Source organism: Babylonia areolata, chromosome 19, assembly GCF_041734735.1.
Source record: "Babylonia areolata isolate BAREFJ2019XMU chromosome 19, ASM4173473v1, whole genome shotgun sequence".
NCBI lineage: Eukaryota > Metazoa > Mollusca > Gastropoda > Neogastropoda > Buccinidae > Babylonia > Babylonia areolata.
In genome coordinates, this window is record NC_134894.1 from 19,484,026 (window position 1) to 19,497,285 (window position 13,260).

The 13,260-nt window shown below is 40.8% G+C and overlaps 1 protein-coding gene across 1 annotated transcript; it reads right to left on the reverse strand.

Moving 5' to 3' along the window:
- Positions 1-788: 788 nt before the first annotated feature.
- Positions 789-13,209, reverse strand: LOC143294096 (calaxin-like). Its single transcript, XM_076605524.1, has 7 exons — positions 13,072-13,209; positions 10,876-11,013; positions 9,989-10,096; positions 8,937-9,022; positions 6,571-6,645; positions 3,610-3,714; positions 789-1,408 (listed from the first exon to the last, which is right to left on the reverse strand). Exons 1-7 carry the CDS (start codon positions 13,130-13,132, stop codon positions 1,319-1,321), a joined length of 663 nt encoding a protein of 220 aa, XP_076461639.1. The 5' UTR covers positions 13,133-13,209; the 3' UTR covers positions 789-1,318.
- Positions 13,210-13,260: the final 51 nt, after the last annotated feature.

A 13,260-nucleotide genomic window follows, 5' to 3' on the forward strand; every position in this document is an offset into this window, starting at 1 on the left:
CATCATATGAAAACAAATAACAATGAGTCGGTATGGCTATGGACGGAGGCTAAGGAGACAGGATGGAAAAAATTACAGTGAGAAACATTTATAAATACATTACATTATAAAACCACAAACTGTTCATTAAAAGGGAGACCACAAAGTCACAAGAATACCTGCATGGGGGGCATTTCAAGTACAAAATAAAAACAACACAAACACACACTAAAAGAAAACGAAATAGGTTTTTGGTTCCATCTTTGTTTTGTGTGTATGAGAGAGACAGAGAGAGAGGGAGGGAGAGCGTGCCCAAGTGAGTGTGCATGTGCATGCATGTGTGTGTGTTTGTGCATGTGCGCGCACGTGTGTATGTGTATGTGTGTGTCTATGTGTATGCAAACAGTGCTGTAATTTTGTGACCAAAAGACTCCCTTTTATTTCACTTCCTGACCAACCAGCTTCCAAAACAAATGTTGTCTTGCTAAAGAAGTGGTTTTTGGTGACCCATTGCAATTATCAAAGCTTTATCAGACTAGACTTGTCAGAAAGGCAGTCTTGTTTAAAGATGTGTGGTTTGATTTTGTGCCTTAGTGTGATTATCATACAATGCACAATATCATCAATGCATTATCAGACTAGACTTGTCAGAAAGGCATTCTTGTTAAAAGATGTGTGCTTTGATCTAGTGCTTTAGTGTGATTATCATACAATGCACAATCAGAGTACACTGGTCGGGAAAAAGATGATGGCATGACAAACAGATGTAGAGAACTTTGTTTACATTTCTGTATGTTCAAATATGTGAAAAAAAAAAAAAAAAAAAAAAAAAAAAATAAATGAAAATGTAAAGACTGATTTTTCATGTAGCAATTCAACAAGGAGAAAACACACTCCAGCAGCAGATTCCTTTTAGCAAATCATTTCTGCTAGGTTAGGCTCCCAAGGCCTGACCTGTGTATTGGTTTATGCTCATGTCAGGCATCCACACTATATTTAAAAAAAAATTATAAATGCATTTTATTTTTTACATTTTTTTCTTGTAATATAAATTTCTTTACCCAGATATGGTGTAGTGTATGTAGATCAGTCTGCATGTTTTGAAACTGAAACTAAAACTTCTACTCAATTTTGATTATCAATAGCAGTCACAATTATATGGGATACCAACGTTTCACTGTCAATCAATGTATATCTACATTCCTCTCACTGATTATTTGGGTTGCAGGGTTTGGTATCTATGCTTATTCTACAGCCCAACATTGTCCAACCACTGTGGAATTTGTAGTGTGTTCATAGCCCGTAACAGTCTGTGTCAGTCTTTTCAGTCTGCCGCAGACTATGCCCTTTTGCTGTTCTTGGAGCTCATTGTTACAGGTTGAGGGCCCATCGATGGTTCTCCCAGCATCCTCAGGTAGGCACATCGACCCTGAAACACAGCAACAACGCCCAAGATGGGGAAAGAATGGTACAGAGCTGGAAAAGTCCAAGGTGTCATACAGCCGAAAGAAAGAAGTGGAGTTATGGCCTAGAGGTAACGTGTCCGCCTAGGAAGCAAGAGAATCTGAGCATGCTGGTTTGAATCAATATTTTCTCCCCCTCCACTAGACCTTGAGTGGTGATCTGGACGCCAGTCACTCAGATGAAATGATAAACTGAGGTCCTGTATGCAGCATGCACTTAGCGCACATAAAAGAACCCGAGGCAAAAAAAAAATTCTGTAGAAAAATCCACTTTGATAGGAAATACAAATAAAACTGCACGCAGGAAAAAATTGAAAAAAAAACATGGGTGGCCCTGTAGTGTAGCGACGCGCTCTCCCTGGGGAGAGCAGCCAGAATTTCACACAGAGAAATCTGTTGTGACAAAAAGAGAAATACAAATACAAATGCAAATACAACTGTACTGGGTTCCTGCAGAAAGAATGGTACAGAGCTGAAAAGTCCATGGTATCATACAGCCAAGAGGAACTGTAGAGGGTTCCTGCAGAAAGAATGGTACAGAGCTGAAAAGTCCATGGTATCATACAGCCAACAGGAACTGTAGAGGGTTCCTGCAGAAAGAATGGTACAGAGCTGAAAAGTCCATGGTATCATACAGCCAACAGGAACTGTAGAGGGTTCCTGCAGAAAGAATGGTACAGAAAAGGTCAATGGAATCATAAATCCAAAGGTGACCAGAATTTTCCTGAAGGAAGAATTAATGGTACAGAACAAAAAAGTCCATCAAATCATAAATCCAAAAGTAACTAGAATGTTCCTGAAGAAAGAATTAATGGTACAGAACAAAAAAAGCCAATCGAATCTTAAGTCAAAAGAATCTAGAATTTTCCTACAGATAGAATGTTGCAAAGCCAAAAAATCAATGGAATTGTAAAACCAAAGGAAACTATGGAGTGTGTGGATAGTAGAATAGAATAGATTTTATTGTCATGAAACTGTAAGGTTTATAAGACACAAGTGTAATGGTAAATGAATGAATGAATGAAAAACACACAATTAATCAACCAGTTAATGCAGTAAATTGCAGCAGCATTCATAAACAAATTTTCCTAATCTTGTTTGTATATATTCATCATCTGTTAACATCACCTGACTGGGAATATTTCCTGTGTTATTCGAATTTTGAATATCTTTTAAAAATTGTTGCCTTAAGGTTTTATATTTAATACAATGATCAAGAACATGGATTTCGTCTTCCAGGATGTTACACTTGTTGCGCAATCTGTCTTCTTGTGGAATATTTAAATATCTACCTTTCTCAATCTTTAGGTCATGCATGCTTATTCTGAGTTTCGTTAAAGCTTGTCTGTGTTTTGTATCTGATATATATAAAAGATAGGTTTCAGTTTTGTACTCTGCTACAATCGTACTGTAAAATTTTAGCTTTAATAATTTTTCTCTTTTATCTTTCCAGTATTTGATATATTCATTTTCTTTTTTTTCTTTTTTTTATATACGACGTATTCCAGTCTATGTTCACTGAATGTGAATTGGTTTTTCCAAATGTAATCAAGGCCTATAATTTCAAGTATCTTTCAAACAAATATCAACCATGGGGAAGTTGTATTTTCTTGTTGGTACATGGACTTATATATTTTGCTGATGAGGGAAGTTTCTGGTAATTGAATTATGTGAATCCAATATGTAATAATTTGGCATATTATCTTTAAACTTATTGGGAATCTGCCCAGTTTACCTAACACAGGAAGCACCATAGCTTTTTTGTGTACTCCAAGTATTTGCTTACAGAATTTAATGTGTAATTTTTCATGTGGAAACTTATTCGATAAGCAGTCGTCAAAAAGATGTGCTAAATCGAAAGAATCATCTGGTTTGACTTGGTAAAGTAACCATATAATAATGATATTTTTGAATGTTCTTCATAAAGTGTGTGTGTGTGTGTGTGTGTGTGTGTCTGTGTCTGTGTGTTGCTAACCAACTAAAGGCAGTCCTACCACTTATTCAGCATCCCATCTGAAAGTTTCACTTCCACACACACACACACACACACAACACACAACACACACACATACACACACTTTCTACTTTAGCTCAGAAATGCTATTCCTATCCCCATCCCCTCCCACCTTCAACCCCCCAACATAACCCCCACAGCCTCAACACCTACCCTCTCATCAGGCAGACACTGCCCCAGAAGTTCCAGAAGAAGTCTGTTTCCATTGACAGCATTCTTGAAGTCCTCAAAGGTCACCCTTCCATCACGGTCAGTGTCCTGGACATATGACAACAATTACAGAAATGATGGAGTGATGGCCTAGAGGCAACGTGTCAGCCTAGGAAGAGAGAGAATATGAGCGCACTGGTTCAAATCACAGCGCAGCAGCCGATATTTTCTCCCCGTCCACTATGAGTGGTGGTCTGGATACTAGTCATTTGGATGAGATGATAAACTGAGGTACTGTGTGTAGCATGCACTTAGCGCACGCAAAAGAACCCACGGCAACAATCGGGTTGTTCCTGGCAAAATTCTGTGGAAAAATCCACTTCGATAGGAAAAACAAATAAAACTGCATGCAGGAAAAACATTTTTTAAATGGGTGGCACTCTCAGTGTAGTGACGCCCGAATTTCACACAGAGAAATCTGTTGTGACCAAATAAAGAGAAATACGGAATACGAAGTATCTACTTAGCAGTGAATCTTGTGCAGAGACAACTCCGTGCTCTCACACCAGTCATCCACATGCATGCATCTCTAAATCAGAGGGATGGAAGAAAAAACAGAATTCATGTCAACAGAAAGCTGAAGACTGTAGACAGAAAAGTGGGAGCAGAAGGTGGCAAAATGGTCAAGGCGCTTGTCTGCCAACACAGAGTCCATGAGGGTCTGACTTCGAATTCTGCTCTCGCCCTTTCTCCCAGGTTTGGCTGGAAAATCCAAACTGGGTGTCCAGTCATTCGGATGAGACAATAAACCAAGGTCCCATGTGCAGCACACACTTGGCGCACTGAAAAAGAGCCCATAGCAATTAAAGTGTTGCGCTCCTGCAAAATTCTGTAGAACAAATCCACTCTGATCGGCACATAAATATAGCATGCACGAAGTCCATAAACATAGCATGCACACAAGGCCTGACAAAGCAAGTTGGGTTATGCTGCTGGTCTGCCATCTGTCTAGCAGATGACACATAGCATATATGGATTTTTCTGAATGCAGTGACATTTTGAATAACTGAAACTGGGAGTGGGAGGGGGCGAACTATTTCGGAAATAGGTAGGTTTTAAGGCCAGACTTAAGACAGCTGGGTGCAGAGATCTGACAAAGCAAAAGAGGGAGCTGATTACAAGCATAAGGTCAAGAGACAGAGAAAGAGCAGCAGCTGACTGTGCAGTGTTTGAATATGGGAACACAAAAACAGCTAGAGTGGAGCTGCATCTGACTGTACAAGCAAGATGGGGTGTAGAGGTGAAGGCAGTCACAGAGGCAGGAAGGGGCAAATTTGCTTACAACTTTCTAACAGTGTTGATCTTGCACCTCATTCTCTCTGAGACAGGGAGCCTATAAAGCTACTGCAAAAGGGGAGTGATATGCTCAGATCATTTCTTTCTGAGGACGAGTTGGGCAGAGAGTTTTCTATGCGCTGAAGAGAGTGAACACATAAAAACAATGCACACCAGTAGGTACTCACAGTTTTAAGTTTTCATAATAACGTATGTGGTTTGTGCATGCCACCTACAAAAATGTCAAAACTACGACAGTCATTTTCCAAGATTTTCACCCAAAATTATGTGACGGCAGCGAGGACTGTAACACAAACATGTAGTATCACCTATGCCTAAGGAATCCATGGACTTCCTTCCTCCACACCTGAATAAATAATAAATCTATGTTGAGGCAAAGACCTTGAAAAAACAGCAGTACTTTGTTCACCAGGAAAAAGCAGGATATCTTGAAGTCAGTCAGTATGTTTCACATCTTTGTGTGTGTACAAGAAGCACTGGGCTTTGGTGACATTCTGCAGGCAGTGAAGCAAGTTTACAGACGTCAGAAAGTGAAGGAACACTTCATGAAACAAAACAACAACAACAACAAAAACAGATACTTAAATTACACAAAGTATAAACAGTCTACTACTCTGGCCTCTCACTAAGTACAAAAACGACTTTTTCAGCCACATGCACACCTTGAACAGTATGAAAAAATGTGTTTGAAAAATCAATATTTCAGTGAAAAAATAAATAATAATTCGGTGGTTTATATAAAAAAAAAAAATTGTGTGTTGGTTTTTTTTTTTCATTGTAAAATATGGAAATGTACATGAAAGAAAGCATCTCTTTACACCATGCTGCAAGAAGAAAACTGTGTTGGGTCCCACGTGATCCTTAACTTTCTGTGAAGTTGTAGTTTATCTAGTCATGTTGCCACAGGTCAAGGGAGCAAAGTGACCCATGACAGCAGTAATATGGATTTTCAAGCTTGAATTTCCTCCCTTGGTGCTGCAACTGTAACTCCCATGAACCACTCAATCCTGTGCGTCTGAAAACTGATTTAAACATCATTTCTTCTTCTTCTTCTTCTTCTTCTCCCTCAACTCTGTGAAGAGTCTTGGGGGTGCTGAACAGAAAAAAACAACAACAACAAACGTTTACCAGATTTCTCCAGACTGCCAGTTGTATTGTAAAACCTGGGTCACTGTAAATAGTTTTCCTACCCTTTTTGCAGTTTTGTCAGTCCATCATTTTTAATGTCTTCCCCTCTGTGCTTCTCCCTACACAGTTCCATTGAGGGACTGTCTTAAGATGTAACAATATGACAAACAATATGACAATTGAACTCATTAAAATCAAGCACAACGAGACCACATGGACTCCTTCACATGAAAAGAGGTCAGTGTGACATGAGTTTGTCCTGTAAGCTCCGTCCTATCTCCGTGAAGTGACAGCCCCTCACTGATGAGCATACACGTCAGCAGGAGTCAAGAGGTTAAAACAGATTTTGTCTCCCCCTGCCCCCCCCACCTCCTACCACCCCCCCCCCCCCCCCCCCCACACACACACACACAAAACAAACACGCACGTATGTATGCACACAAACACATGCACTGCACAGTTCACACACATGCAACTCACTAGCAGTTTCAGCACCATTTCAGTGAGCTCCTTCACGTTGTCATCACCATCATCTTGATCAACATCATGGGACTTCTGCAGAAAATCAAGACAAAAGTCCCATGTACTTTATCTGAAAGACTTGGTTCAGGAATGATGAGAAAGTCTGGCACTGTCAGGCAAAGGCACTTGCATATTCATACTTGTAGGTCATAGCAGTGTGTGCATGTCTGTTAATCTGCTTGCACACACACACACACACACACACACACGCACTTGCTTGCTAATGGGGAGTGGGGGCTAGCAGTAATCTGCCTGACCATGAAACAAGAGTACATAATGGGCACAAAAGCCGATTGCTTAAGGCGTTAGACTTTCAATCTGAGGGTCCCAGGTTCGAATCTCGGTAATGGCACCTGGTGGGTAAAGGGTGGAGATTTTTCTGATTTCCCAGGTCAAAATATGTGCAAACCTGCTTCATGTGTATACGCAAGCAGAAGATCAAATACGCACGTTAAAGATCCTGTAATCCATGTCAGTGTTTGATGGGTTATGGAAACAAGAACATATCTGGCATGCACACCCCCGAAAACAGAGTATGGCTGCCTACATGGTGGGGTAAACATGGTCATACATATAAAACTCCACTCGTGTACATATGAGTGAATGTGGGAGTTGCAGCCCACGAATGAAGAAGAGTCCCACACAAGGAACAGGATTCTTTATTTCCTCCTCCACTGTAGCTTGTGTGGTGTTCTCAGTGCTTGTCCTTTCAATGATGTGATAATTTAAGGTCCTGTGTGCAGCACGGAATTAGCAAAATTAATGTTAAAGAACCCATGACAACTCTGGCAATATTATATAGAGAAAAATCCACTTTGACAGTAAAACCAAAAACACTTGCTGACAGAAAACAAGATTGAAAAAAACAGAAGTGGCATTGCATGTCATGGTACGTGCTCTCCCCACAAAAAACAAGATTGAAAAAAACAGAAGTGGCATTGCATGTCATGGTATGTGCTCTCCCCACAAAGAATACAGCCTGAATTTCACAAGGATAAATCTGCTGTGACAAAAGTCAATACCATTCAATACAATACAATACAATACAATACAATACAACACAACACACTACAATCCAATCCAATGCTAAGCAATGAAGTATAACACAACACAATGCAAAAAAAAAAAAAAAAAAAAAAAAGGAAAAAAAAGTGCAATACAATGCAAAGCAATAAAATACAACACAATACAATACAGTGTATATATTATCTGTACATATTTAACTCACTCCATGCCAAGAGTTTTTGCCCTTGCCAATCCCTGAAAACCCAGGGTTTGTATAGGATGGGGAAAAAATTGTAAAAAAACCAAATAAATACCCAGACAATTGATATTTAGTATATGTATGCAAGGAATGTTGTTCCATATGTGTGCAAAAAATCAAAGTATTTACTCACCGTCTTGACGTTGATCACGGTATCCATATTTAGTGTATTTTTTAGCATTTTTGCACCCATCAGAAAGGTACACCAACATGTTCCACATCACATTCTAACACTATTTGAGGAACTGAAGACCTAGTGCATGCAACGAAGTATGAACAGGTGGTGAAGAAAGTTGAAATTCACTCATGCAAGAAAAAATATTGTCTCTACATAATGAAAATCAAAGAACAAAGAAAAAAACTCAACCGGCTGGGTGTTGACTGGCCAGTCAGCTGACAAACCTGGTATGCCAGTGAAGGGATGTGCAAGAGGGAAAAAGGAAAAATTGTCAGTCCAATCACTGGTGAAAACACTTGCAAAATCTTCCATTTCCTCAGTGGTTTCGTCGTCTGTGTCTGTCCCATCTGCTGGCACAATGTCCTCACTTTCCTCTCCATTGTAAACACTCTCTTCAGTGGCCGAATCTGTTTCTAGTTCATCGGGATCTGGTTCAAATTAACTGTCCGAAGAATCAACATTATCTCCTTCGACATCAGAACCTTCAGTTTGGATCATTTACAAAGCATCTTCGACGCTGAGTAACATTTCACCTCTCCGACCGTGTCGAACACTTCGCCGTGACGCCATCTTGTCAAACAACTTACAAAGCTGAAAGGGGGCACGCTTTGTTATCAAGTGCGGTTGAGCTTATCGCGACACACACGCAGCGTGTGTGAATGAAAAGCTGACCAGAGGTGACGTAAGATATCACATCTGCTTTTGATTTTCGCATCCGACGCGTCACTCCGACAGCACGACTTTTTAAAATCCAAGTCCGCATATGCGGACATTGGCATCCAACGCTTTCTCCGACGATGTCTGCATATGCGGACAATGGCAGCGAGTGAGTTAAACTATTTAATCCATCACATTCCCATCAAAGAAAGAAAGATAACTCACTGTGACCATGGTGTTCTTCAAGAATTGGTACATCTCATCCTTTGAGAGCAGGCCGTCCCCATTCAAGTCGTACACGCTAAAACAAACTGCACACACACACACACACACACACACACACACACACACACACACACACACATTTCCTGTATCCTTCACAACAACAAAGAAACTGTTTGCAACACAAACTTAATAAAATAACACCAAGCTAGATGTGTGTAACATGACCACACACAAAAAAGTCTTTTTTAAGCAACAGACAAAGACTGCATAAGAATGAATTGATATGTATGGTATCTCCTCAATATCTATTGAATTTAACTTTGCTTGTAGAGATCTAAAGAGCTGTGCTACATGATTATAAGGACTTGTAACAAGATTATCAATTTAAGACAGAAGACTCACGTGCCAAGCCTAAACCACAAGTGAGCAAAAGGCAACTTTTAGTTAGTCTTGAATGAATAGAAACAAGAAACACACCAGCCGCCATGGTGAAGTGGTTAGCTTAACGGACTGACGATGGGGATGACATGGGTTCAAACCCCATCAGAGGTGGGTTTTTTCGGCCCATGGCCAGATCCTACCTGGAGCTGAATGTGCTATGGTCTCAAACGGGAAAACTGGGATCACACAGTTGAGGGTCATCAACTTCATGGATGCATCTTTGGGAGTGTTGCTCAAATTTCATGACCAGCATTGCAGGTGTCTTTTCCCCTCAGCCTCGTTGACAACTGATGCCATGGTACATTATCTGATTATGAGTGAACAGTCTTGTCAATCCCAAACCTAACTGGACCACCACAGCAGCAATGTCAATTGTCATCACCACCATTTTCATTCATCATCATCAAAATAAAGACAACAAAATGTCCCAAATTTTGGGCACACACACACAACACACAGACAGAAACTGACATTTTCAACATCACCTCCATTCACAAAAAGTCAGTTTTTTTTTATCAGAAATGTTTCATTTTACAATTTGTTTTCTCCTGTATGTCATGTCAGAACAAAGAAAACCCCACATTTTGTGTCACACACCATTTTCAACTTACACTTCATTTTTGAGTCCAGATCACTGGACAGGAAGTTGCTCATTCCTATCACATAGTCATCTGGTTTGAGGTGCTGAGCACTGGCACTGGCGTTGAAGGTCCGGTAGACTGAAATAAAAGCATTAATTAGTGTGGTCAGCAGGTAATACATCAACACACACACACACACACACACACATGAAATGCATTTTTCTTTCTCTTTCTTTTTTTGTGGGTGTGTATGTGTGTGTGTGTGTGTGTGTGTGTGACAATCGTTTTACCTAAAAAATTTGGTTTCGTCTTCCATGTTCTGCTCATGTTGGTTTTTGAGAAACGCACTCGATCTTAACCCTCTTATCCCCAGGTCACCCAGCACTAATCACTCATGAAATAAGAAGAGGAATAACCCTTGCGATTTTCGATAGTTGTTAATCATGAAAATTGATTAAAAATACAATTACCTTCTTTTGTTGCACATAGTTATTTTTCATGCATTCTGCACATAATAAAGTTGCAAAAGCATTTTTGTCTCCAGGCTCATGTTGCTTAATATCCACACATATTTCACATAAATCTTGAGTAGTGAGTGCTTGTAGTTGGATGAGACGATAAATCGAGGTTCCATGTGCAGCATGTATTTAGCACACGTAAAAGAACTGAAGGCAATAAAGGAGTTGTCCCTGGCAAAATTCTGTTGAGAAATCCACTAACAGTAAGAGAAATACACATTCCGGGAATGCTGCACGATGGCAATCACCCTCACAATGTGCTCTCCGCTGGAAAAGCAGCCTGATTTTCACACAGAGAAATCTGCTGTGACCAAAACAAAAAACAACCCCCCCAACCCCCCCCCCCAAAATTAAAAAAACCCAAACCAAACAGCAATACAATATACTTGACACACTTACTTCTGTCCAGAAGGAAAGCGTCCAGCAATCCAAATTTGTCCATCAGGGTGTCTTGCAGTTTTTCACGTTCCATGCCTCTGTCTAAGCTGCACAGTACCTCATACTGCCTCACAAGATTCTGGATCACTGCTTTACTTACTGGAAATGAAAAAAAGATCAGAATGAATGTTCCACTTCACATGCATGTGATGGTAATGTACAAATACATGCTGGATGGACTGTAACATGTCGCCTGAAGTCTGGTGACATGCTACAGTCCATCCAGCTTACAAGAAAAGAGATTGGAGCTCCCCAGCAAACTACCATCCCATTTCCCTGACATTCGTCTTTGGAAAACTGATGGAACACATCATTTGAAGTGTCATCACATCACACCTTAACAAGCACAAGATCATTGTCGATGCCCAGCATGTTGCAAAAGAGGATCCTGCAAATCACAACTGATCCTCACAGTGGATGACCTGGCGGCAGCGCTTGATGAGGGAGGACAAATGGATACCATCTTGCTGGACTTCTCGTAGGCCTTTGACAAGGTGCCTCACTGCCGCCTCCTTCTCAAACTCTATCACTATGGAATCCATGGACAAACATTTGCTGGATTAAAGAGTTCCTCACCAACAGAACCCAGCAAGTGAACGATGAAGGACACATCTCCACCATCGGCCAAGTCACCTCTGGGGTTCCTCAGGGATCTGTCCTTGGCCTGACTCTGTTTATCATCTAAAGCAATGACATGAACCAAAACATCAGATCCACAATCCATCTGTTTGCTGATGACACCGTCCTATACCAGCAGATCAGGTCCCAAGCAGATACCAACGCCCTCCAAGAAGATCTGAATGAACTTGAGCGTTGGGAGAAGACCTGGCAAATGTCATTCAATGCCAGCAAATGTCATGTCCTCAGTGACAAGGAAGAAAAAGCCCTTCCCTACCACTTACTTTCTGCATAATGAGGAACTCCAGAAGGTGGAGAAAGCCAAATACCTGGGCATAGATTTGTCTAAAGACCTTCACTGGGGAGCACACATCCAGGCCACAACAGCAAAGGCAGACAAGACCAGTGCCTTCATGTATAGGAACCCGAGAGGATGCCCCTACACCACCCAGACAATATGCTACAAGGGGCTTGTGAGGCCCATATTAGAATATGCTGTGGCAGTCTGGGACCACCACCCCCCCCCCTCCCCGCTCCCCCTCCGCAACAGTCTGGAGATGGTACAATGCAGATCAGATCAGCGAAGTATGCATGACTTCTGCCCCACCACCAGTGCAACCGAGTTTATCACCAGGCTGGAACTCAACCCCCTCAAACTGTGCCACACTGCAGCCAAGGCCAGCATGATGTACAAGATAATGGGTGGTTTGGTTGAGGTGGCGCCCCGGGAAGGTACTTTAGTGCAGACGGTTAGAACTGTCCGAGGCCACCCAGATAAACTACAGGTACCCTTCCCGCACTGACTCCCACAGGTACTCATTCTTACCTTCAGCTGCCCGCCTGTGGAGCCAGATTCCAGACCATATAATCTCAGCCATTTCCCCTCAGTCATTCAAGACCAGGACTGAGGCCTGGCTGTGAGCCTCAGGCTCAGTATAGCTACAGGACAGGGGTTTTATTTATTCATTTTCTTTTTCATCAGTCATCTAGAGCGCACCCCGCTATTGTGGATTGTTGCCCTGTATAGGGATTACCACAGGATTATAGACAAGACAAAATATACATGTGATAGCAATATGATTAAAATGCTTCCTTTAGCAACTGTGTAAATTTCAACCACTTGCTATTGAATCATACAGACATATTCAGTAATTGTGATGTGATAATATGTTGGAATTGGATAGATTGTGACACACACACACACACACACACACACATCGTGCGTTGTTAGTATACACATAATATGTACGTGTATGCACAGTGCACAGGTACACATGTATACAGATGAGCAAAAAAAAAAAAAAAAAAAAAAAAAAAAAAAAAAAAAATCAGTGTGTTGTTTCCTAGCTCTTTACAAAACAAGGACACTGAAACAGGTAATATTAGCTAAAGGAAAATACAGTTGCCTTGATAATGAAGAAAACTTGGATCTGTAAGTGAAATCTGGGAGGAAAAAAAAGAAGACGCATTCGTTGATTCCAAAAACAAAACAAACAATATAAATAACAAAAAACATGTAACTTAAAACGTGAAACTTACACTTCGTTTTCTGCACTAATTCTGCTACTTTCTTATCCATTTGTGCTCGTTTTGAGGCCATTATTTTGTTGCTGGTGTATCTAAAACACTATCTAGAACAATACATTCATCTATTTTCTCACTTGCATACGGACGCTATCGTTGTCAGGAAGTGTGCGCATGTCCAAATTGTTTATTTTTCTATTTATT